Genomic DNA, 27,065 nt, shown 5'->3' with positions numbered 1-27,065 from the left:
GCTTCTCAGTCAGTCAGCCAATTCTCCAGCTATGTTCTCCACCTTTTCTCGAAACAGGGTATTCATTAAGCTTCTGTAGGCCAAGGGTTCTTTGGGGATTTTGAGCAGTTAAATATAGTTAACATTGCACTAAGCAAAGTGGTGATGGATGCTGCTACCTGGAGAATTTTTAGGTAGAGCACTCAGCAAATTAATAAAAGCAATGTATTTTTGGTGACTGTAGCAAAAAGGGTAACTGCACATCAGTTGAAATCTTGAAATGGCAATAGGTGATATCACATGCCTCATGAGTCTCAGCTCTGTAAAAGCATGAGTAATTCAGAAGATGTCCAGAGCAAAAAGATGGTAAAACCTAATACAAAACTTGCACTTTACAGAATAAAATCAACATTATTTCAGCTAAATCCTGTTCAGAAGAAGAAACAGTACATTCTGTACTGGAGTCTTGCTGCTCATCTGTCTACTTGGAAGTTAATAAAGTACACTCCAATATAAAATACAAATAAAAAGTTACCCAGATTTAAGCTACGTTTGCATACACTAGATCAGAGTTCATTAATTTTGATTGCTTTTAGTAGTGAGTGATCATTTGTTATGTATTTGAGAGTCAGTATAACAGAAACATCCTTTGACCTAATTAAACTTAATTATAAACTCAATAATATTTGATTGCCAAGGTATGGTGAGCTAGCTTTGAAAAGCTTAGAGAGGATTACTTTACATCAGCTAATCAGAGTCGAGATAATTAAAACATATATTGTATCTTGGTCTTTTTATTTCTATACACTCTGGTCTATTGCATGTTCATAGTAGAAAAGGCCTTCAGAAAGATGTATACAATATGTTTGAATTATGCATGACTTTTTAATGCTGCTCTATCACATAGGCGGTCAGTGCTCCGTCTGGATTCAGACTTCATTATAAAGTGACTGTTCGTAATCCATTATTAATCCATCATATGATAGTTAAAAACTAGACACTGTCTGCTGTTGATATTATTTGGAGTGTGTAATGTTGTATATCTTCAGGCAATGTTTTTACTCTCTATTTCTCATTAAAAAAGGCCTACAAGTGATCTATTGGAAAAACACATAATCTGCTGGTTGTGCTGCATTCTTTTTTTCCTGTGCAATCTGGAGTTTTTTCAGAGTTCCTGTGTAGTGTTACAACCCAAGTACTCCTTATTGGAGCAGCTTTGCAGAATTTGGCTAATTTTTCCAGTAAATCTCACAGATTCTGGTGAAAACAGCAAGTGTGTGATGAAGATGGGCATCTTCAGTGCAGATCTGTCTATACAAATAGGCCAGATCATTTGGAAATGTGGTCCCTAACTGTCTTTACAGAGTGCTTGTGCAGCTGGGAACCGAGTAAGAAAACAGTCTCTTGTATGAATTCACCCAGTTTCTAGAAATTAAAGCTGGTCTATTGGTATCTTAAATGAAGTATGATTGTTAAAACTAGCTTTTTTTTCTGAGATTTAACTCAAACTGTAGTAATGTCTTACTGTCACTTGGTAATACTTTTTCCTGCTCTTAGTTTTCTTTTTGATAGTCCTCCATAATGGAAGATATCAGATGAAGTTTCAATTCAGTTCAAATTACATTTTGGTTACAGAATCAGACTTGATATGTACTTTTCTTCCAACATGGCAGAATTGGGAATGTTTGTGAAAAGAAATTAGGCGGATGTTATTGATGGCTGTGAAGTTGGATACCCACTAAGAAGTGCTTGATGAAGATTTGTGGTTCATTTTTATTATGAAGTTGAATCAAGAATCAAGAATTATTGCAGTTTGATTTATTTGGAGGTCTAAGTAAAAGCTGATATTAGTTCTATAGTGATAAATATTGTATATTTAATATATTTTTTTAACATTTAATTTTATACATCATCACTGGTATCTGTATTTTTTAATTGAATCTATAATTGCAAAATCGTGGCAGACAGGAGAGGTGCCTGAGGACTAGAGGATAGCCAGTGTCAGTCCAGTCATCAAAAGGGCAAGAAAGAGGTTCCATAAACTACAGACCTGTGAGTCACCTCCATCCCTGGAAAAATGACGGAGCAGCTCATTCTGGAGGTCATATCTAGGCACTTGGAAGAGAAGATGATGACCAGTAGTCACTGTGGATTTACCAAGGGGAAATCAGGCTTGACTAATCTGATAGCATTATATGATGCTGTAACTGAAATGGTAGATGCAGGGAGACCAGTGGAAATAGTCTGCCTTGACCTTAGTAAGGCTTTTGACGTTGTCTCCCATAACATTGCTGTGAGTAAGCTCAGGAAGTGTGGGATAGAAGAACTGACAATGAGGTGCATTAGGACCTGGTTACAAAATAGAGTCCAAAGGGTGGTGGTCAATGGTGCCAAGTCCAGCTGGAGAGCTGTGACTAGTATGCTCTAGCAGGGGATTGGACTCGATGATCTCCAGAAGCTCCTTCCAACCCCTAACATTCTGTGATCTGTGAATACCTACTATGCAGACAATTTGTAAGAGAAATGACAGCTCTGTGTAAGCAATGTAGTGTGTGTGCCATTTAGAGAGAGAGCTGAGCTTTTCCAAGTTATGTATACATTTGATTAAAACAGTCTAATAATTTTTCCATTGATGAGGGGAAGGATGGTCCCTTCATCTTCAGATAATAACTGCTGGGAGTGTTTGACATAGTCCAGTACTAACTGAAGTCTCAAGAGGAAGTCAGGTCAAATTTTCATTGAATTAGCATGGCTTTATTTTGAAGTCCATAAATTTATGTAATGCCAGCTATATTTTGGATATGCCTCTAGAAGTGACTGACCATAACAGGAAATTAAGTTTGTACATAAAAACACTGGTATGCTGCTGTAAGATCATAGGGTTAGCATAGGCCTCTTGAGGCCATTTATCTCATTCATCTTTCTTGGTCGAATTAAATTGTAATGAAGTTATTCATTACTGGTATTTCTCCAAGGTTGTTTTTTTTTTTTGTATCTGCAGGCAATCCAGTCTAGAGTTTCTTTGTATCTATTGCTAAGATTTTCCTAGTCACAAACCAGTTTAAGACACTGACTTGCACCATACATGATACTTCAGATCAATGGAAGACTATAAAATCCACTGAATATGGACAGTGTCTTATACTACATTTGCCACTATAGCCTGAATCTACTAATAAGATTACAAAGTTATTTCAGATGATGCCTCTTGCTTTACAAGAGTTCAAGGTGGTCATTTTAATGAAGAAAAAGACAGCAATAGTTGATCTTTTGGTTAGGCACATCAGAAGAGGTAGTATTTGTTTCAGCAAATGAGAAGTTAAAGTATTATTGTCAGTATGTTGGCTTGATTTTCATAACTACTAGGTTGTGTTTGCCTGTATCTTCTGAAGAAGCCTGTTATACTAGGTTTGGTATGGGTTTGTGGTTTTGTTTTTTAAACAGTCTATATTTTAGCAGGAAAATCTTTATTAGCTAACTTCCTGAGTAAGAACCTAACAACAAGAAAGATAAAGATGACCCTCGTTACAGTAAATCTTACCAGTGTTTTGTAAAATATATCTTGTATTTTGTAAAGTATATCTTACTGGTATTGTATAACATTTTATGTTGATTACTTTCTAGTTTGGCTGAAGGGGGGTGAGGAGAAAAAAGGACAGTTTCATGTGGGTTCTTGAGGTTACCTGGTCTACTAGGCTTTTATTTATTTTAAATTAGCCTTAAGTTTTCCATGTAACCTTCAGTGCTGCATCTAACATTTCTCGATCACATTCTTATCTGCAAAATACAAAAGGCTGTGCTTGCTTGTTTTGCTAGGTTATTTTGGCCAAAATGTAAAAATCTGTAGAGGCATGTTGTGCACTGCCAATGCCAGTGACCCAGTTGGAAGAGGTATATACTAGTGCAGCCTCTTTTCCAAGGTGACTTCAATGCAGAGTAGTGTAGGAAGATACAAGCAGGTGAATCTTAAAGTTTATTGAGAGAGAAGTGTGACATGATTGTTCAGAAGAGTTTCACTAGTTTTCTCTGGGGGCATCTTTCAGTGCTGTGGTAATTTTAGAATATGACCTCTGCATAGCAGTGATTCCCCAATTCTTTTGATAGCTGTTAGGTCTCCTTATCTCTTGGGGAAAACATTTTTTTTAATTACTTCTACCGTTCCATTATTCTTGTAGCTGTGCAATCTGGACAGCTGAAGGATATCTGCTTACAGCTGCTGACTCACTTTGTTATGCAACTGTTTCCTATGCTATGATGTGGAAAGCAGCAAGGAGGGGGAAATGTCCCCAGCAAGTAGACACCCAACAAATGTTTGGAAATGCTCTAAAAGAATTTTACAAAAATTAGTAGATTATTGTTCAGAAGTTTGGGAATGTGTTTCTCAAGAGAATATTAATGTGTCAGCTCTACTGATGAACACAAATACAGAAAAAAAGGAATCAGAACTCTCAGTGTGCTTGGTGGTTGAGCTGCAAGCACTAACATACAGGAGACTAAGCAAGATGATTTAGTTACTTTTGGACCTACAGGCAATGATCCTGTACTGCACATGGCAGTACAAGACTCTGCAAGTCTGCCTTAGAAACATGATGCTGGTAATTTTCAAGTTTATGCTGAGCATTGTACCGTCATAAAATCATCCTGCATGTATGAGGACAGAAATATCTAGTGGTAATTTCTGAGACCTTTACACTTGTTTGAACGTGTTCATTTAGGTAACTACAAAAATTAGTAGAAAATGCAATATTTTTGCTGTAAACCTGCAAGTTTCATACATGCAGTCTTCATTCACTCAATTCTGAATCTGCAGGATCAAATCCAAATCTGCTGTAAGGATTCTTTCATTTACTTTATGCTCTCTTTTGTCTTACCAGCTAAATTTGTTATTAGTTGAATTAAAAGGTCTGGTCTTTTAATTGATCTATTAATTCTTAAGGCAGTGGCTGTATAATAACCTAGCTGATATTTTTCACTGCTGTTCTCAAGGAAACCAATACTGCCAGGATTTGGCTGCATTTTAGGAAATGCTGCAACTTTCAGCTGCTATTTTTGTACATAGAATGTGTTATTTAAGCTGTATATATTTGCTTTGTACTGGTGAGAGAGGTTGCCCTTTGAGTTTTCTTTGCCCCTAAAAGCTTAATCCCTTCATGGAGGAAGGATTTTCTTGATTTACCTCAGTAATCTGACTTCTTTAGTGAACATTTTATAGAGTTGGAAAGTGAAGTACAATCTTTTTAAAGCTGTCCTTGCCAGAATGCAAGCAGCTTGACTCCCAAAGGTACTCCTTTGCACTAAGAATTACGTGCCTTTTTTTTTTTTTTTTCCCCGAAAAGTTGAGGCAGTTTACAGCATTTCAGTTTAGTTTTAGATGGATAAATAGCTGTTTTTTAAGGCTTTTAAGAACGCAGATTCCATAAACCAAGAATGTGTTCCTATTGGTATAACTGTATCACGGTATAACTTAGGTTGGAAAGGACCTCGAGGATCATCGAGTCCAACCTATCCACACAGACCCCATGACTAGACCATGGCACCAAGTGCCACGTCCAATCTCCTCTTGAACGCCTCCAGGGTCGATGACTCAACCACCTCCCTGGGCAACCCGTTCCAATGACGAATGACTCGCTCTCGCTCGGTGAAGAACTTCCTCCTCACCTCGAGTCTAAACCTCCCCTGGCGCAGCTTGAGACTGTGTCCCCTTGTTCTGGTGCTGGTTGCCTGGGAGAAGAGGCCAACCCCTTCCTGGCTACAACCACCTTTCAGGTAGTTGTAGAGGGCAATGAGGTCACCCCTGAGCCTCCTCTTCTCCAGGCTAAACAATCCCAGCTCCCTCAGCCTCTCCTCATAGGGCTTGTGTTCAAGGCCTCTCACCAGCCTTGTTGCCCTTCTCTGGACACGTTCAAGTGTCTCGATGCCCTTCTTAAACTGAGGGGCCCAGAGCTGGACACAGTACTCAAGGTGCGGCCTAACCAAAGCAGAGTACAGGGGCACAATGAGTTCCCTGCTCCTGCTGGCCACACTATTCCTAATGCAGGCCAGGATGCCATTGGCCCTCCTTGGCCACCTGGGCACACTGCTGGCTCATATTCAGGCAGCTGTCGATCAGCACGCCCAGGTCCCTCTCTGTTTGGGAGCTCTCCAGCCACTCCAACCCTAGCCTGTAGCTCTGCATGGGATTGCCGTAGCCAAAGTGCAGCACTCGGCACTTGGACTTGTTGAATGCCATCCCATTGGACTCTGCCCATCTGGCCAGTCGGTCGAGGTCCCTCTGCAGAGCCTTTCTACCCTCTAACTGACTAACATCTGCCAACTGTAAACTCTGTAGGTAAGCTGGTAATGCCAAGGAGTATTCATAGCATTATTGGGTCTACAATTCAGTCATTTAAGCCCAATGTACTAAATTTAGAATTTGGCTTTTCTGTGTTACAAGCTAGCTCTCCAATGAAATGTGAAAGCTGGTTATGTGTTATTTGGCCTTGTTTGAATATACCATCTTTCAAAAGATCCTATTCACTTATCTTAGTTTTGAATTATGGAACATGCCAATGAGAATGTATGATAGTTGAGGTTTAAATATATAACCTTGGTAAAGAGCTTTGCTGCTCCTCTAATAGCTATTACTCTTCTGTAAACATTAGTCATTTGAAATTAAATGAAACTAATTACAGATTTCGAGAAGTGCAATAATTAACAAACCAAATGGAAGCCCTTTGCTAGAGGGAGAGAAGCTGGCAGTAAATTTCTTCTTCCTGTGAAGTTAATGGAGTTTCTTCCAGAAACCTTTGATTTCAGCCAAAGAATGGGGACCTTGATTGTGTGAAAATATTAACAAAGACAAGTTGGAAGTTTTATTAGGCATATGCTCTTATTACTTACCTTATTTAGATGCTGACAAGTGTGATACAAAGATATTTGTATTTTTGTCTAATGTGTACCTATTATTTGGTCTAAAAAGTGGTCAGAGTTGTCTACATGCCGGGATGTAAACAGGATGGGACTTCAAAAGAGGCAAACTGTGCACCAGGATTTATTATCAGAGCAGAAGCATTCTTTGAGAGCATGTACCAGTGTTGGTTATATCTATTAACTATTTACTAATTAACCACTAGGTAAATTTCTGAATGTATTTATAGATAGTGCAGAGTAGTTGAAGTTTTTGTTACCTGTTTTATGAAAGCTCCACATTTGCTTCTTAATTAAGTCAAATGAGCCAATTCTGAGGCATGAAGCCAAGACTTGTCTGAGCATTGTTGTATTGGTATATATGTTGTATACATTATTTATTGTAAGCATTGTGTTATTTTGGGGAGATTTGTTTTCATGTTCTGTTGTTTCTTGCTGACATCTGAAGCATGCTAATTTGTGCTTCTTTTATGACATTTTTTTCTTTTGTACCATCAGTTCTTAAAATAGCACAGTGACTTCCTGTGCACTGTGTGAAATTTGCTCTGAATTCAAGCAGCTTGTGTCTTCTGATGTTTGAGGACATTTTTGCTGTTAGAGTAGAACCTCTTGCCAGGATAAACAGCTTTTTATGCCCTGTTCTGCTCACATGAAATTTTTAACAGTTTCTAGATAATGAGCTCGCTGCCTATATCTGTGTGGAACAGGCCAAAGAACTGATGTGGAGGCTGGGTTTGTGCTTATCTGGATCTATGAGATTATTTGTGGTTATGACACACAGGTCTCATGAACTTCATCTATCATCCATTCTGTAGCTTGTTTTCACTGGTTATAAAAAGCTAATGAGCTTATTTTTCCCTAGTGATACTAAGAAAAAGTACCAATCAAATTTAGAGCGCTACACAAAATGATTTGGGGGCATACAAGCTTTAAAAACATCATGTTAAATGGCACTTCGTTTGCATTTACTGTAGTCCCAAAATACACTAACTGGGCAAAGAGACAGCAGAGAATAATATGACCCTTTTGTTTCCATTGGTCATACATAATTCCTTCACCTTGCATTTTTAAACTCAGCTGTTTGGTTTGTTGTTTGTTTTGGTTTTGTTTGGTTTTTTAAGGTAGTGGGGAGGTGGGGGAAGGGAAAGGCCAATAAAGTAGGGCACCACCTGCATCTTGGGTTGTGAATGGAATTACATGCATAACTGGCAGCTTTTGCCTAACTCCTCATGAAGTTAAGATGGTATGCCTCAGGGAAAATAATTTTCCCCATGGCTTCCTGGAAGGGAGACATTTCTTTTATTATTTTTCTGTCTGAGGCTAGGAAGAAAAATATTCCCTTCCATTAACTGAGATGCCTTGTTTGCAAAATAATTTCTTTAGTAGGAATAGTAGTATACCCATACTGTGATTTTTACTGTTGTCACATGTCTTTTAGTGGTCTTTATTTACACTGGCAAGAAACATAAATAGTGTCAACATATTAATAATTTTTCATCCATTGGTTATCCAGCAAGAGAAACATCATTGCTTATATTTGCTCACACTTGCCACTTTTAGTGCTTCTTAAAAATAACTTCCTCTTTGTGGTGTTCTTTGTTTCAAGTATGCTAGAACAACTCTACAAATGGGAGATACACATGAGGACATCTTAAAAAGCTCTTAACATTAAACAGGCCACAAGTGCTGGATGCATTTACTGGTAAACCTCTCATCCTCTAGTTTCCTCTTGGTGACCTTTGTTTAAGCAGCAAAGAATTAGTGCATTCAGCAGCATTTATTTATTTTTTTTCCTTTTAATCTGATGTGTGAGGTCATTCTGAATTGCAAACCCGAATGCAAGCAAGAGAGGAAGGAGTGACAGAGCCTTTATAGAACAGTTCCTATGGTATATGTAGGTATTGCTACGTAGGTAATGAAGCTGTGCCATATTTAATTGCACCTTGCATAAATTCCCATTTCTTAAAAGTAACTCCAAAAAATGTTGTTTAAATCTCCCATTGGGTAAAGAAACTCTTTCAGGGTTATAGACATATTATGATCTGGTGTTACCTAACAACAAAAATACATAGAAGGAAACGTTTCAAAAATTACTAGGTGGTTTTTCAGTCTATACCCCTTCAAAGATTGTTCTCTATACTGCAGCAGTTAAGTATTTGGCCTCATCTCTGATGGGCTTGTGCTCAACACTAAGAACTGATCAAGAAGAAAGGTTACAGAAATGGCATTCCTATCATGAGTCAGTGAGTAGATGGAACTGACAGCATTCCTGATCCTGGCTTTGCAGCTGGGTTAGTAGTTGAAATGTTGCTTCTGTCTGCTAAGAGGTTCCGACTGAGACTGTTTGTAACAGCCACATAGAATCATATGGCTTTTGACAAATAAATTTAATTCTATGACCAGAAGACTAAAAATGTCAAAGGCTATTGTTTATTAGGTAGGAGAACTATTTTTTCTGTACTTGTTTGTTCAAGTAATAGCTTTGCAGCTGAGAGATCCAAATGGCAAAACAGACTGCTTAGAGACACTGGCATCCATTTGTTAATTTTAATTTTGACTTTACTGTTTTACATTTTGTTGCAATAAAGGAGTGTTGAAGAAAGCAGCAGTGTTTTTTTCTATGCTGCCTGCCATGTTTAATTTTATGCTGCATTCAAGCATGTGCTGGTTCCACTTCATTAATTATTTCCAGGATGCCAATTACAGGAGGCAGCTGAAATATGAACCTATTCTTGAAGTTGACACATTCCCTCCCCCCAGTCAGGTGTGATATGTTAAAGCTATCTGTGACTCAGTTGAACAGGAAGAAGTAACACTTTGAGATTTAATTAAGACAAGGTGTCTTTAAAGTTTCTTTCCCCATCCCCCTCATCCTCCAGTTATTTCCTGGTGCATTTTTGGGGCCAACTTCAGCAAGTTTAGGAAGGAACAAGTTTAACAACCAGATGTATGCTTCCTGAAAATGACCATTGAAAACTTCAACCCAGTTTCACAAACAAGACATAATGCTCATCCTATAAGAACTGAATGCAGTAGAAAAGAAAATGGATTAGATATTGGAATTTATCCATGTATGGAAAAATAGCTAATAAAATGATCCACACCTTATCAAGTGTAAGCAAATATGTTATAGGAGAGTTTCTTTAGTGTTCTTGCCTTTTTTCACTTGTGAATACCAGCAGGGTATTGAGTTTAATTTGAGTTTTAAGAAAGTTTGTGTCATATGAACTGTTGAATTATTCTGCTGGCATTGGTCACCTCACAAAGACAACTATTATTAATTACTAGAGTAAAAAGGTGTAAAACAGTGGGCTTGAGATTCTGGATGGCAGACAGCACTGTCTCTGAGATCACCTTAATGTTTCTTGTGACTATATGAAATTTAGAAAAAAAATGTCTAATGACAAGCCTGAAGTTGTTGGTAAGCCCACCACTTGCAAAGTGTTGTTGCCCCTTGTCCCTAACACACAGGGACTACCAGAGTAGAATTGGAGTAGCTTTTATTTCCAAAGAATGTCTTACTCTGGAGCCCACCTGCTAGCAAAATGTACTTGCAGATATATCTGTACGGGGGCATAGAATGGTTAGAAGGCAATACTGGATTTATATTGTATACTTCTGTAAGGTTAGATAGAGGCTGAGAAATATTCTTATGTTTCTGATGTAATTTTTCAGCATGGTGTTTGGCGAGTTGCTTGTGAAGTCTTATTGAAAGCTACTTAGCTCTGAACACCAGAGATGGACATAAGGGTTAAAGATTTCCCTCTTCCACTTTCCTCTTTTTGCAAGACATATGTCTCTCTGTAGTAGTTTGTTCATTGAGTTTTTTTCAGGTACCCTTATTTTGGAAATTGACAGTATCTCACTCAAAACTGCTTCTCCTAGTCTGGATAAAAATGCAAACAATGGCTCATGTGAGGGCAGGCAATGATTAAAAAAAACCCAAACGCTACAAACAAACCCACCTCCCTCCTACCTCCTGAGCTATTTTATCTTGAGGGATCTGAGTTGTAGGCATTGTAGATGTACTGTAGATTCCTCTGAGTTATACATTTAGGTTAAAAAAGAGTGCTAGTAGAGTAGGTAGCAGTTGTGGAACAAGTGTATTGCTGCAAGGCATAAGACTATGCCTCACATAAGATCTGTTGCCATGGTTATTGTGTCTTTCCCATATGTGCAAGTAATATCAGACAGGTGATTTAGTTTCATAGAGATCAGGGAGGCTGCTTGTGTTCAAAAAGGTCTTTGTTGCTTCTTATTTCAGCTGCTTGGCTTATTCATGTGATGTGGTTAATATATCCTGCAACAATACATTTTAATGCACATCTGCTGTTAGATAGCATGTACTAAAATAAACTAAACTTCCTGAGCTAACAAATGGATAGATTCTTACTGTGGTAAAACGACAGTCATTTTGGAAGGACAGATATCCTTTATTTTAATACAAATACCAAAATTTGAGGAAGCAATTATGAACAGAAGCAGCTAGGCTCTAAATATTTGTAGAAAAACAAACCCATCACATTCCAGAGAACAGTATACAATAACATACCTGTTTTTCTATTCCAGATAGGAAGTACATTCCAACCTTTATTAGACAACTCTGCTTTGATGAAGCAGTCCCTTCAGCCTTTCAGTTTTGATTCATCAGTGCAAGGGCTGGACATTTCATAGGATTTAAGCACTTAGGTTTTCTCTTTGTGGATTATCATTGCAACTCCCTTAGGTCGTTTTGAATATCCAGTCCAGCCTCTCCTACTTTGTCAGGTGGGATGGAGTAGTGATTTCAAGGAGAACTTGCAGAGCACACTGAGAACACCTGTAGCAGACAATGTGTTTGAAGTACAACATAAAGCTTAACATTTTTCCTTTTAATCTATTGCAGTATGCCATCACTCTGTTCACTCTTGTGTTTTCTCCTAATTGTTTGGTACTTTGATTATGCTTTTAATTAATTATATATCTGGAATAAGATCAGTATATAGGCACTGGAATGTATCATGCTTCTAGTCAATAGTTATTACTGGAAACCTGAATTAGGGCCCCCTATCCTGCAGCCTGGAAAAAAACCATGCGGTTTTGTTGCACCTTTTACTTACCTTTTTCTCTTTCAACTTTTATATGTAACAGAATATTTTTGCTTCAACCTATAGAGGGTTGTAAGATTGTTCACTTTTTTACTTCCCCCCTCCCATGAGCAGTGGTTTTAATTATTTTTCACTTCACTCCTTTTTTATTTTTTTCCCCTAAGAAGAATTTAGCTCATTGCTAAGTTAGTAAGATTGCTTCTGTTGATGCCTTCTCTCAGATCCATGCCTGTAAATTAGCTTAGCTTCCTGGCACTCAAATGACAATAAAAGTAACCACTGCAGTGTTTTTCTGATACAGGTGAACTATAGCCTGCTTGGAGGAACTCAGGAACTCTTTGATTTCAGTGGGTCCAGGGCTTCTCTTTCATGATTTGCCCCTCTCTTTATGTCTAAAAGATGTAACAAAAAAATAAAACAGTTTATCTCTGGTTTGGGCAGAGAAATATCATGTCTATTGTCTCCTTCAAGGTAACAACCCCCCAGAAAACACCTCTTTGTTAAAGAGCTTGAAGGCCATTTTAACTATAGCAAATTTAGTAACTGAGAAGTCTCATGTGATCTTGTTCTCTTCTGTATTAGCCTACATACATGTCCTCATACATGGACTCATTTTTAGAATAAAAAAAAAGTGAAATAAGAGGTTTGGGGAGGAATTCTTTTTATTCAAAATCAGTGGCATCTCAAGCTGCTGCTTTTCTGCAAGATCGAAGCTTCGGTTAAGTCAAGTCTCTGGGAATCTCAGTGTGCAGTGTTGTTTATAGCTTGCTAGTGGGATATTTAAAGTACACAGCCTTCAAAATAAAAATTATTCAACACCTCAGTTACAGAAGATGTGTTACCACACACAACATTGAGATACAATGCCTAATGTAATGTAAGAATGTAATCTCTTCTAAAATTCTTTGCTGTGTTCTTGAATGACACCAGATGCACTTGAGATGTGCCTGCATGGCCTATGTCTGATTCTGGTATTATTTCTGTGTCATCATTTGTTTCTGGACTTTTCTAGTTACAGAACTACGATTCTCCTTTGGGATCATATTGTGTTGCATTTTGATTATAGCAACAATCTCTTTTTTCTGCCCCCCAGCTGTAACAAAACCAGTTCAGTCTTTCATGTATATAACCAAATGTTATTACAAAACCCATTTTCCTACGTGATCACTTTGATCATGCCTTGCTGCTCTTTGCATTGCTCTAACAACTTCTATTTTGCATCAAACACAAACTACAAAGACTTCTGAAAGGATGGGTGAATTATTTATCCCAAACCCACAAATCTTTCTGCCATTAAAGTAGTTTGCTCCTAGTCCTGTCTGGTCTATCAGCTTTCATCCTTAACTTGATTTTAATATGTATTTATTCAATCTTTGTGCTTTTATTTTCCCTTATACCATCCCATGATTTCAGAGTCGCCATGCCTGGAAGTTACATGATGGTCAGAACAAACTTGTCAACTGCTTGTCATCTTAGTCTCTGAAATCAATGTTTGTTATTGATTATGGCTACTTCATGTTCTTCTAAAGTCTTGTATGTTGGCACTTCTCTGTTTACTAGGGTCTTAAGAGGAAAGCAAGTTCATGTTTTTACAGGGATTTGAAGATACAGTGTTTGACATCCATGTAATTTAAGACCAAATTCAATTATATAATAAAATTGGAATCTTTGCTAAAACATATGAATATATCATGCTTCTGTGTTCAATCAATTACTATGTTTTCCAGATGCAAAAATTATGATGAAATTCTGAGTTATTTATTAGCTTTTAAAATAATAACCAATATTTTGTCACTGGTGGTTGGAATTACTTTCCAGGACTTTCTTTTCTGTTTTCAATTACTGAGTATCTCTGCTGTTTCAGGAAAAAAGTTAACCGTGCTAGTTAGGGACTTGCCCAATATTCCTAGCTGTTGGGATGTAGAACACTTACAGTGGATTGTGGTTGCAGATTTGATAATGGAGATCACATAAAAGTAGGAATTACTTGTTCTTTTTGCTAGTTCTTTGTGTTTAACAACTTGACCAGAGAGAACATAGCCTTCAGAAATTGTAGTTACCATTTTTGAACAGAGGAAGAAGTATTCAGAAGAAGTTCCTTATTCTCACATTTCAATTAAAACTTTAATTAGAGTATCTTCTGTACCATATGGGATTACTTACGTTGTTACTTTTTATGTTGTTACCTTTTTGTAACCTCAGGTAAAATATTCCTGGGAAAGGCTTCTTGATTCTCTGATTCTTGATCTAGAGGTATGAACAAAGAAGGTCTGTCCTGCTACGAGTTGTTGATGTCTGTTTGAACAAGTTATGTTCCATTTCAACTGTCTGTCAAAAATTACTCTCACTGTAGCTAATGCCACATCATCCTTGAGGTCCTACATCTGCAATACTGTTGGTACTGGCAGCAGGTTGGCTCTAACAATTGTTGATGCACTGTCAGGTTTTGCAAGGACACTTATTTTTGCAATTATACCGTGTTTTTCCTCCCCCTCATAGGGAGGGGGTGTGGCTACAAGAAAGATGATTTAATTTTTTTGTGTTTATTGTTGTCTGATGGTTTTGTACAGTATGTCATAGCACATGGGAATTGAATATTTCTAAAAAGATGATGTACCATAATAGTGGAATTTTGAAATTTGGATAGTAACTGTGATAATTTGCATTGGAAGGCATTATGTGGTCTGCAAAACTGTATTCAGGACCAAATGTGGTGGGTGGCCTGGATTATCAGAGAGTGCTGCAGTGTGAAAGAAGGCATCTCAGGTTCAAGATCTCTCTACTGTAGCTCAGATGTTAGACTGTTCTTAATAGTCTCACCTTTTTGCTTGATTATCATCAAACTTTACCAGGAATATCTTGTAATCTGTGTCAGGTAATTTGAAGTTGTTTGAGTCTAGAAATGGTGCTGGCATCTCCTTGGCTGTGGTCTAGAAAAGGGTACATCATGCTCAAGAGAACATGAAGTCAGCCTCAAGGTTTGTCTTCTAAATATTTATTCAAGAAGCACAGCTGTCATCTTGATTTCATGATAATTCAAATTGGCAAAAATAACAGACTTGAAGATGAGTAACAGTGCTCAGTTGTTAAGGAAATTAATAGGTGGGTCTGTTTTAAAAAATAAATAAATAAAGCTTCTCATCCAAAACTTTAATCCAAAAACCTGATGATATTCTTTGGGTGTGACTTACTGAAGAAGCTTAAGCTGAGCTAACAGTTCATACCTTTATGGAAGAGAAAAATAAGCCTTTTCCCTGTACTTATTTACATTTGTGCTCTTTTCTGCCATTTACCTTCAGTGACTTCTATTGCTTTTCTTGTGGCAAAAAAACCCAACAACTTACTCAGCTCACAAAACTAGCAGGAAAGAAATCTGGGAAAAGAAAGTACTTTTGTGGGTTTTTACTTCTGGCTTACCTGTATAGTGAGATGAGTGCTACAGTTGGTATAAGGTAGCAGGCAAAGACTGCATACAGAGAGAGGGTACAGTGCTAGTGGAAGAGCATGCAAATGAGGAGGAATTGGAGTACAGGAAAGGAAAATGAGGTTACAAGTGGCAAATTGTTAATTCACCTCAGCCATTCTGTAAACTCATATTATTTAAAAATCACCCTTCACTAATATTTTGTTCTTTTTATTAATTCACATAACTTCTCAGGATTAGGGAGAGTTATACTGAGAGGTAAGTATAGGAAAGGGCATCAGACACCACAATGAAATGGTTTGGAATTCATATAACTAGGTAAATCAAAGAATAGGAAACGAAAACTCAAAAGGCTGGAGTCTGTTGGGTTTTGTGGTTGGGTTTTTTTTTTGTTCTATTTGGTTTTTGTTTTGTTTGTTAGGCTGGGCTCTTTTTGTTGGTTTGTTTGGTTTGGTATGTGTGTTTCTGTTTGGTTGGTTTGGTTTGCGTTTTGGTTTTGTTTTGTTTTTTTTCACTTCTGACCTGAAGAAGTAGTCACATACCTGGAAAGCTCGTCTGTTCTTCTTTGGGTTGGGGTTTGGTTTGGTATTCTTGGTTTTGTTTGTTGTTCCCACCCTCAGCCCCCTTATTATATAGTTTGGTCTAATAAACTGTTTTAATCCCAAACTTTGCTTCCCATAATGCAGTTGGAGGTGACGCTTAGAAGAATAAACTGAGTGATATCTGGCAAGTATTACATGTGAGATCAGTCACAGAGTGGAAAAAAATCCTGTTACTTACTAGAACAGAATTTCTTTCTTGCCCATAACTAAGCATACAGAAAAATACTACAAAATCCTCTCTGAGGACAAATATGGAGTTACTCATGTAATATAAATATTCTTATAATAAAATTTAATAAAAAGATAACTACTGTGATGTCTTGGTAGACACTTTGCATTAGACACAATGGTTTCTTAAAAAGAAATTTGTTACTTAATTCTGCAGTCAGTAGAAGTGCTCTGGAGAGAACCCCCTGCTCCCACAGTGCCAGTAATTTAAAGAAAAGTATTTTAATTACATTTAATCTTGTTTAAACATCATGCAAGTGTTTCCAGTCATTTCCTCTCCCCAGATTGTCTCTCTCAATATAGTTTCAGGAAAAGATGCTACACTTGGGTCACGTTTTCACCCTTTACAGAACTTGACTGGGTGTTTAAAATCCACATTGGTAAATCAGTACAATCCTTCCCACCTCCTCCTTTCTGCCCTCCCCAGGCAATTAGACAAGCTCAACCAACTTCAATGTTGTAAGGGTAACGGGTGAGGTGTCATTTCATCCAGCCTTGCCACACCCTGTGTATTCCCTCACAAGGGACCATCATGGTTCATGATTAGTTTGCACTGCTGGGTGTGGTAGAGGGATGGAAATACATGAATCCTTCCTCATTTTTCTACACAGGGCATCATTAATTTTGATCTCCGGACCATACCAGTTTTTATAGGTGAATCTGAGACAACTTTAAAAAATGGATTATCATCCTCCTAAGGGAAGCTCATGAAGGGAGTGCTTCTGCCTCAGTGCAAATGCAATTCTTAGAGGGCATCCTTCAGCTGCAGAATACTTTCTGTAGGAATCAAAATTTATGTTAATTTACTGAAAGAAAACAAACAAATACCAAGTTGGCAGGTTGTTTCATCTGTTTTCATCCAAAGGGGCAGATAAGAAGGAAAAGTTCCCATAAATACAAGTCACAGGAGAATTAGTAATTAAGAACAAAAATGATCAGACTGAATGGTTGCAACTAAGACTAGCTGTCTTCTTAGGCATCACAGTTAAATGCAGACCCCCCAAAAAAAAGCCAAGAACTGTTTTACTTTGGGTAGGGAAGCAAAACAGAAGCAGGCTGGCAGACACACATTCAAGGTCCATTATTTCTTGGCATGCTGGTATTTTACAAAAAATTCATTGTGTTTATTATTTGATTGTAAATTATTTTTTTTTTACACTTTGACAAAACATATTTTGACTTTTAATGGGAAAACAGTCGTATTACGATATTAGGAGGTAATTGAGATCTGGGCACAGACTTCAAAATATTTCTGTATAATCACAGATTTTGTATTTCTGCCCAAAGGCACTTAAAATGTGTTGGCAAAGATCATGTTAAAACGAATCTTAAACAAAACAACAAAAACACCAACTCAGATCTTTAAACAACCCATTTGTCGGTTTTCTTCCTTAGGCAGAGCTCTACTTTAATTGATGATTTTCTGCTCTATAGAACTCCTTAAAATTACTTCAGTAGCTGAAGATAGTTCTCTCCATTGGGTTTTCCTTATTTAAATGTTTAGATTGAATGTTTCAGTTCCTTTTGTTCCTACTTAGTGTAATAACTTTTTAACTGATTTTTTTTCATAAGGAAAAAAATGTTTTGTTTTTTATTCTTTTGCCATCGTATTCTGGATCCCCTGCATTTTAATGTTAAAATTACTCTGATCAAAGCTGTGTGAATCTCAAAGATAAGCATAAGCTGCAAAGGAATTCTGGCCGCATATGAAGATATTTTTAAGGTTCCAACCCTAAATATTTCAAAGGGCTTTGCCATGCAGGCAGATGCTTTTGCAATAATTAGTTTAGTATTAGGTTTTGAATGTGTGAAGAAAGCCGTCACTAGAGGTGTTCAGGAGGAGACTTGACAGGGTGCTTGGTTACATGGGTTAGTTGATTAGGTGGTGTTGGATGATAGGTTGGACGCGATGATCTTGAAGGTCTCTTCCAACCTGGTTTATTCTATTTTCTATGCTATTCTAACTAAAGGCTTTGGTGTGAACAAGACAATCATGGAAGAACTCTCTTAATGAACTTCCATCCTGAACCTGGTCAGCACTTGTAGGCGCCTTTCTTGAGCAGGACTTTCCAGAGTTGCCAAGTAGCTTACTTATTTCTCCCTGACAGATAACTAAATATCAGACTGTAATGTGCCTTTGGCCTATGTAAATTTAAAAAACAAGCAAACAAACCAACCTACAAAAAAACCTGTTCCAGGAATGGCAAAACTGATGCACTGGCCTACTGTGCAATCTTGTCACTTATATTGCTTTTTTCCTAACTATTAGTTTCTTTTTTTGAAAGTAGCTTGCAATTCAGATCTAATGTTCATAGTGTTAGTGCAAATATGTAGTCTAAGCATAACTTTTTTCATGAGTGGACTCACTGGCTCCAGAAGATTCCATAGTGGTATCACTGAAGTCTTTGTTTCTGTGCTGTATAACTGGAATTCACTGAGGGAGCCTTTCAGCCATCAGTTTATGGACTGACATTTGGCTCTGCTTGGGCATGCATGTACACACACAATGCAGTCACTCTTCATGGGCACTCACTTTGCAGTCTAAATTAATGTAGAAATTAAATGGGAATGGAAATTAGTACTAGCTTTGTAAGATCATTCAGAATAGACTCCGAGTGTTGCATTTGATACATAAGGGACTCTATGCCATTACTCAGCTGACATGGTTTCGATTATGAATGCACAAAGCATTCTACAGACATTTTCAGTTCTCTGGAAAATTGTTTGAAATGTGTGCCATTGTGTTATTCTGTCATATAAGATGATACTTATAAAATTAGGTTCTGTTAATCAATTAACTTTGGGTGTTAACTTCAGTTCTAAAACTGTATGTACACTCTTCTGTAAAAGAACAGCAACAAACATCCAAAGAGTCTAATGAATCCTGGTTTAGATGTTCATTGAAGTCTGCGTCGTAGATGCAAGATGTCTTGAAACTTACTGATATGAAGGTCTTGCCAGTTTTCAAGAATCATATTTCTGTTCAGGCAGATTTTTCTCTCGTTTCATAAGAATGTGTACTCAGGCTGAAGTGCATTGGCCTGGTTAATGGACAAATGACAGAAACCCTCTTTTGACCTTTTTTTATGTGTATAAACTGAGGTTTACTATTTCAGTCCCCAAACTGGTACACTCTTGTCCCGTGTGAAGTGCTCCTTATGTGGTGAAGCATATTACAGGATTAGAATGCTTTGAGGACAAACCCTGAAGGCATTTTACCTGACTGACTTAAGTGAAGCTGAATTTTAAAATGATGTTAGCGTACATGTTCATAAACAACCATACGCAGATGGTATTTGAAATCCAGACTTCTTGGGCTTAAATGGTTAGACAGCAGCTGCAGCATTCTCAGGAGGTTCTTGGCCATTTTATACAACCTGTGTGTATTGGTGTTTTGATGTGCATGCACTGTGAGAAACTGTCCAACATTATCAGACGTGCAAAAATGAATGCACATTTGTGTGAATGAAATAATTGTTCATAGCTTCAGAAATCCTAGGTAAGACAAGTAGTCTTCAAATAAAATGCTACACACTTTTCCTATTTTTTTGAAATAGGAAGCTGCAGCAAAGATTGATCTAATCCAATACCATATCTGTACTGATGGTCTACAGCAGATGCTTAGGGAACACTACAAAACAGAAATAGCCTGTCACGATGTTTCCCTAAAAATGCTCTCCCAGTAGCAAAAAACTTAGCAGCAGCATATTGTGACTAATACTTCCACTGTATTTAACACAAAAATCATATGTAATGTGAAGAATTGGCTCTTTTTTCTTTGTCCTAGACCTGCAACCATCTATTTTAATCTGATGCACTCTTTTCCCCCCTCTAGCTGAATGCAGTGAAAAAAATAATTCTCTGTTTGCTTTCTCTGTCACATGTTTGTCAATCTTTATCACACCAGCTCTGATTTATCTCTTTTCTTAAATGTCCTATAAAAGAGTTCTGCCCAGCAGGCAGCAGGACAGCATCTCTGACTCTATTGCAGTTGCTCTTAAATAAAAGCCCTAGGAGGAGTGGGAGAGGTACTGCATGTTTGGGATGTTGGTGAAGTCCAAGGAAAGTGTCCAAATAAGGACTGTGTCTGCCATTTGACTAAGCCTATTCTAAGGGCATCATTTGATTAACCTCCAGGGAAATAAATGCTTGTAAAGCACCATCCCTCAAGCAATCTGCCTTTAACCCCAGTTAATTATTTCAAACTCTCTTAAGTTATTCTTAGTTGTTCTGCCTCCCTTAGGCTGAAAATATCCTTCCCTTTCCTCCTCCCCCTGTCCTGCTTCCTACTCAGTTTCCTTTTCCTTGTCTCCCATATACTCTTTTTGTCAGATTGATCTTGTATTGCAGACAAGGCCCCTACCACTTCCTCTCTCTTTTCAGGAAATTTTCACTACCTTTGTCTGGCATAAACCAGAATTTGTGCCTGACAGCACAGACACTGAAATTCCCTGTGAGACATGTTCGGCAAAGGTATTTTTTCCCTTTCTCAGCTTGTTACAATGAGAAGTGTGAGCAAGGGAGCTCTTTGACTAAATAATAGCAACAACAATGGAATTTGAAAAACACAAGGAACAAACTCCTGCTTGCCAGACAGGAAAAAACAACAATATTGGTGAACAAGCAAAACCCACCTCCCCCCCAAAAAAACCCAAACCAACCAACCAAACAAAACCCACCCACAACACACACAAAAAACCAAAACAATAACAACAAAACACCCCAAAACAAACAAAAACCAACCAAGGGGTGGGGTGGGAGAGTGGAGGCAGAAAAGTGTAACAGTGATGCTGTGCGTTGTGGCAGCATAACATGCCACAGCATTCCTTCTCTGATTAGCAGGAGCACACAATGTAGGTGTCACTGCTGTTCATGCAGGCTCTGTTGGGACGAGACTGCCGTGACACCGGGGCGGCTGTTAGCACTGCTGTGAGGTACTTTATGTCTGCAAAGCCTGCCGCTAGCGGTGCCGCAGGTACCTGTGGGCAGCAGCAGGAAGGCCGGGGTCACCCTGCCGCCTACTATACACCTTGTTGCTGTGCTTGGTCAGTAAGAAAGCGAAGCCGCAGCAGCGGGGCGAGGATGCGGGCGGCGATGTCGGGGTGTCAGGGCGGTGTCGCTGTCAGTTCCTTCCCGCGGGGGCCGCGGCCCCGCCCCGCGCCCGCCTGCCCGGGGCGGGTCTGGCGGAGGCAGCCCCGCGAGGCTGCTCGCTCGGTGCCGGTGCAGCCGCATTCGAGCGGAGGTGCTTTCGCCGGTTAGGTCATGAGCTCCGGAGCGTAAAGCAGGATATCTTGGCTGTAGAGCTACTGAGGGCCAGGAAAGGAAGCTCAGCTTTGTCTCCGTGTTTTGTACTTGGACAGAATCAGCGGTGACCCCCGAAACCGCCCCTCTGGCTGCCACCATGGTGGCCAAGGATTATCCTTTTTACCTGTCCGTCAAGAGGGCAAATTGTGCTCTTGAAGTGCCTGCTGTGACCAGCCCAGCTAAAGAGACAGAGGTACTTAATCTATGGATGATACAGTTGCGACTTTATAGTGTTCTGTATTGCTTTGTAGAAAAGTACTGTGCTGTAAAAAGAGGCTTCTGTGATAGATACCTGGCTTGTTTAGGGATCCTTTACTGTCTATTCTAGGTGTTGAACTTCGCTTTGAACTAAGAGGAGGAACAATGAATTTTCTTATCTGTCACTTTAAGGAATTAATCTTTTAAGTAGCTAAGTAAATAGCTGGTTTAGATACGTGTTTTAAAGTAATTTATGTGCATTTTATTCTAAGGCTAACCATTACTAACAAATCGTTAAACTTATGCAACAACTGGGAGGGAATCTGGAAAACAGTGTCTTAAGTATGTGCTGTCTTTCCTTCCTTTGTGATAAACCAAAAAATGATCAGCGAATACCTGAGAACTATGCACTATCAGCAGGTTGACTATTTTTCAAAAGCATGAAATCCTTTCAAGTGACGTTAAAAACCTTATTCACTTAAAAAGAACATACTTATTTGCAAAATTCTCATACATGGTGGAACATTTCAGGAACAGATGTTGATGGCTTACATATTTTATACTTTAGGTTAATGTTGCAGTATGTGCTTGTTTGGACAGAAAACAGTGAACTTAAGGGTTCTGTCTGGAGGAAGGATAAAATTTCTGTCTGGAAGTTTTTATTCCAGAAATAGATAGCTCCTTCATTAGTCTTGTTTGCAGAGTAACTTGAGGACAACTTACTAAATTGGCTACATTTAATACAAGTGCATCAAAGATTAATTATCTCCAGTAGTTGAATAGGTCTGAAGTACAAGTAACATAAGCCAAGTGACCCTATTTAGTTGTGATGCTTAAGCTAAGAACTAAGAATATGCTGCACTCTTGCTTTTCGGTGCACTTTTACATAAAAGGATTTAATTGCTGTACTTAACAGAAGTGGATTTTTCTTAAACTGTGTTTTCGAACAGTAACACCCTGAGTGTGTATGTTCGTCTGCATTGGTGGGAAACACAAGTTGTTAAGTATCAAGTGGTTCTCCTAAGGGTACTTATTTTGCTAACTATGCTATTGAAGAAGTATCTTTTTACCCTTTAGTGCATGAAAGGTTTTTTTTTGTGAATAGATTTGTCAGAGCTGAAGAGTTGAAGTGTTGCTCTCTTGGCATTAGGAAGGGAAGCTTGATTGTAGTCAAATTTCAAAGAAAATCACAATAAAAGTTTAGAGGATGAACAAGTACATCAGAACAGCTGGGGTCAATCAAAATTGCAATGTGCAAACAGTTGTTTTGGATTTAGAATATTTCAGTTAGTATTTTATATCAGTAAGCAAATGCATCCTGCGATTTCAGGTGGTTTTCTGAGACTATGATGGACTTTCAGCATGCTAAAAATTAGACTTTTTGAACATTGTTTGTCTTTGGAGAGTATGAAAAGATCACCTGCCACTCCAAAAATTTGTTTAAGGAAGGTAGAACTACTTTGTTCAAGACGTTATAAGGATAGATGTATGCAGCCTGCTTCTTGGAAGTCTGTCATTATGGGGTGGCGGGGGGTGGGGTGTATGAAATCCATCATTTTTCTCACGTGCTAATGTTAAGCTTTATTCCCCTCCCCCCCCTTTTTTCCTGTTTTTTTTTCTTCGCCGTTAAGTATTTGCAGGACTAAATAAAGCTATTGAGCGCCTACTACCACAGTTTTGTGTCACTGCACCAGACGGCTGGCTTGGTGCTGGGTTTACGAATTTCTCTGGCTTTGAAACTCTGACTTTCATTTCAATTATTAGCATGTGAAGTTGGTTGATTCATTTAATAACCTAACTTGTTCATAAACACGCATGCAATAAAGGAGATTATCTCCTATTTCTCTAGTTTGGTTTTAAATCAGAACTCAGGAATATAAAATGTTCCCTCTGACTTTGTTAAACAGTAATCTTTTAGTGTTTCATTTGAAAAATACACAAAATATCATCTGGAAAATCAAATACAACAGTACTTGCATGGGATGAAATTCAGCAAAAATCTTGAGCATCTGCTGTACTGTTGATATTTCTCCAAATTTCCAGATGGAGGTCTGGGTAACAGGCTGAAGGTTCTTGCCAGTAGGTTGATTTCTCTTTTTTCTTGTACTTCACTTCGAGTTGCAAAGCAGCTGGGGAAAATTAGGGATCTTTTTAAGGAACAAGTTAGTGGCACAAAAGAGAACAGAAGTTTTCTACTTGCAGTTTGTTTAACCCACAGCAGTTTTCTTGCTGTAGTTTAAGGGCAACAGAATACTGCAGTGCCTGAGGAATAGATTAATATCAGAAATACTGTAAGGCCTTTACCTACATCATTACATACCCGATATAAAATGTAGTACAGTTATAAGTGTAAGCAGTACAGAGATGCTGAACTCTTTCCATCTTTTACATAACTGAAAAATAAAGACAGTTATTAAAACTTGGGATCTACATGCACAAAAATTCCCACATCTTTCCCAATGATACATACCATTTTCTGTTTTCTCTGATGAAAGCAACTCTCTTATCCTCTCTGGATGAAACAAAGCAAAGCACAGACAGTGAATGAGCAGTGGATAAGGCCCAGTCACAGATTGAGGTTTAAAGGTTTGAATGTGAAGTCATGGGAAGGAAGACATTGATTCTTCAGAGGAAGTTTTGCTCTGCTCTACAGGATCTAATACAGTGGTTGGGTTTAGACTCTAAAAACTACAGTTGTAGCATAGAATTCCTTTGCCTTTCCAGTATGTTTTACGTCTGCTTACATCTCCTACATTGCAGAAATCTTAGACCGCTAGGAATAAGGGGGGTTGTAACCTGCAACCTGTCTTTTGTCATCTCGTGGTATCCTCACTGTTTTGATGTGCAGGAGGTCTAGACTGGCTTATACTCAGAACAGCGTTTAATTCAGCATGGGGAGTGCAGAAAGCTAACCCTGGAGGGAAACCCACCGGCTTCTGTGCCACAGCACATCATTTATGTGAGAACCAGGCATGGAGCTAGAGGGACAAGGGCCAAAAGATTAGGAGATAAACTGCAAGTCATGAGTTTTCTTTGATCTTCAGAAATGTTTGTATTTCATTTTAAATGAAAGTTGCAGTTTTGATGTATTTGAGGTTAAGTTCATGTGCAGTGTAAACTGCAGTGAACTAAATGTGGAAACATGTCACCCCCCAACTTGGAATTGCTGATCTGTTCTGCTTAATGGCAACTTGAGACAAACAGCTTGTCTCTATTTTTCCATTCAGTAACTCACCATATGATATCTGTCTGTTAATTGGCAGTCCAACTTCATAGGAAGTTTGTCCCAGTATGGAGAAGGTCTTTCTTAGGTAGTCTGTACAAGGAGGTTCTAATGAGAGGAAAACCAGAATTTAATCAGCTCTACATTAGTTGTCTGTGTTTTTCAGTTTCTTTCTCTTTTGTTAATTCACCTCTGTGTGAGATTTTATGTTTATGGGCCTTAATTTCCTAGTTCCTGGTAGATACATTGATTTCTAGGTATTGCACATGAATGAGTGATCAGTCAAGATGTCTGGATGCTGACACTTCAGTGGTTCTGTCTTGCACTTGGCAAATGAAATCTGAGGTCTTAAGGGTGGTGACTAATGAAAGCACCCTATTTGCAGCCAAGAACTATCCTTTGATGAACCCATGATGTGATAGTGTGTTGTAAACTTCAGCTGATGTTCTTCGATTGACAATACTTCACAGTGTCTCCATATGGCTTTTCATCACCCCCCTATTCTCATTTCAGGTCCTCTTTATAACACTGTGATTAAAGCAAAATATTTCTGCTTCATTTGATTTCTGTTTTTTGCAAAGGCTGGCAGAGAAGGAATAGCAAATCTCCTGCTCCCATCAGAGAGTACACGTGGTGGATAGAACCTTATAAATTTGAAGGAAAGTTGTATCACTGATGCATACAATTTATTGGATGACTAAGTTGCCTTTATGTATCAGTTTATTTAAATGGATTAATAAGTTGTTCTTGCAATGCTGGAAGTTTTACTAGTGGGATGAGTCTCCCAGGTTTTAGGATGGATTTCTGTGGGTGATTACAGTTAGCTTTGTGAAAGACTAAACTAACTAGAACTTAGAACTGCTTTAGAGTTACCTTCTTGTTTCTTGGCAAACAACCCCAGCTCTAGAAGAGCAACTGTTCTAGAATTTTCCCAATCAGAATATTTCTGAGATGCTACATAGCAATGGCAAATTGTCTTTTGCTTTAAGAATTAGTCTTTATTAGTGTCAATAACAATCAAGAATGCTGTTTTACTGCAAAAAGGTGCAAAGATCTTGAGGTACTTGGCTTAATTTATTTTTAGGTTAATTGTTTGCAGTATCCAAAGACTGTATTGTAGCATAGGCTTTTTTTTGTTTGGTTTGGATTTTTGTTTTGGTTCTGATGAAGGTTAAATACTGATAACATACTGTGGAACAGAGCTTGAATGTTGGAGGGTTTTTTATTAAACTCCAGGTTCTGGGGACATTTATTAGGATGGTTTAATCTTATGCCAATTTAACTAGTAGCAGACTAATGAAAATAATAGTGTTGGGCTTCCTGCCATGACAAATGTTGACTTACCCTTAGAAAGCTGACTGAAAACTAATGACCTTTAATGTATAGGAGTATCGAAATTTAGCCAGCTACATGAAATCTGAAACAGAGTGGTTCTGTTTTAGTTTGCCTGGCACAGCTTGTGGATTAGGTTTGAAACAAAGGTTACTGTACTGTTTCACTTCATAGTGTCATCCATTTATTACCTGTTAACTCTTTTGAGAGAAATTTAAGTTAAAATATTTTGCACTAATGAATGCTCCCATACCACAGAATGAATGCTTTGTCTATCTTTTTGTCCTGGTTCAGAAATAGAAACTGTATCAAAAGGGGAAAGAAAATCAATTAAAGCATATTTTTTTTTATAAAATGTCAATAAAATTAGTAACCCCAGTCCAGTGTTGCTGCTGTAAATTGTTATCTCAGAAGTTGTTGGATGTTTTTACCAAGTATTGCCAATTTAATCTGTTTTCTTTGTGTCTTGAGAGGTTAGTTTGCCTTCAAAGGTAAGCAGTAAATAGTGATATTCTAAAATTTGAAGTTCTTGAACTAGTTTTCACATAGTACTTATTTTCTGAGTTGCCTTTATCTCTGAAATTCCCTTTGTTTTATTTGTTTTCAAATACAATCAGAAAAATCAACATAATATGGTCATGATAGTCCTGTACACAGGCTGAATTCTCAAGTGTAATAACCCCTCAGGGAAGTATGTTCCCTTGTTTGTCAAATTGAGCAGCAGTTCTCTAACATGGAGACTGTTGTTGAGGTTGCTGATAAGAGATGGGAGAGCAGGATGG

The 27,065-nt window shown here is 38.1% G+C and overlaps 1 protein-coding gene across 5 annotated transcripts in view; it reads left to right on the top strand.

The window, feature by feature from the left end:
* ARHGEF3 (Rho guanine nucleotide exchange factor 3) overlaps positions 1-27,065 on the top strand; it is a 115,353-nt gene that overhangs the window by 64,541 nt on the left and 23,747 nt on the right. For 2 of the 5 annotated variants that reach the window (XM_068163685.1, XM_068163687.1), the window contains exon 1: positions 21,472-21,723. The exons of the other annotated variants lie outside the window; for them this stretch is intronic. In XM_068163685.1, the coding sequence (XP_068019786.1) occupies positions 21,628-21,723 (96 nt within the window). In that variant the 5' untranslated portion in view covers positions 21,472-21,627. Of the gene's footprint in view, positions 1-21,471; positions 21,724-27,065 lie in introns of those variants that run through there. 5 annotated transcript variants of the gene reach the window in all.

This window comes from Melanerpes formicivorus, unplaced genomic scaffold (assembly GCF_026170545.1).
Source record: "Melanerpes formicivorus ecotype bairdi unplaced genomic scaffold, bMelFor1.0.p_v2 SCAF_74, whole genome shotgun sequence".
Classification (NCBI taxonomy): Eukaryota; Metazoa; Chordata; class Aves; order Piciformes; family Picidae; genus Melanerpes; species Melanerpes formicivorus.
This window is presented reverse-complemented; position numbering and strand designations above follow the sequence as displayed.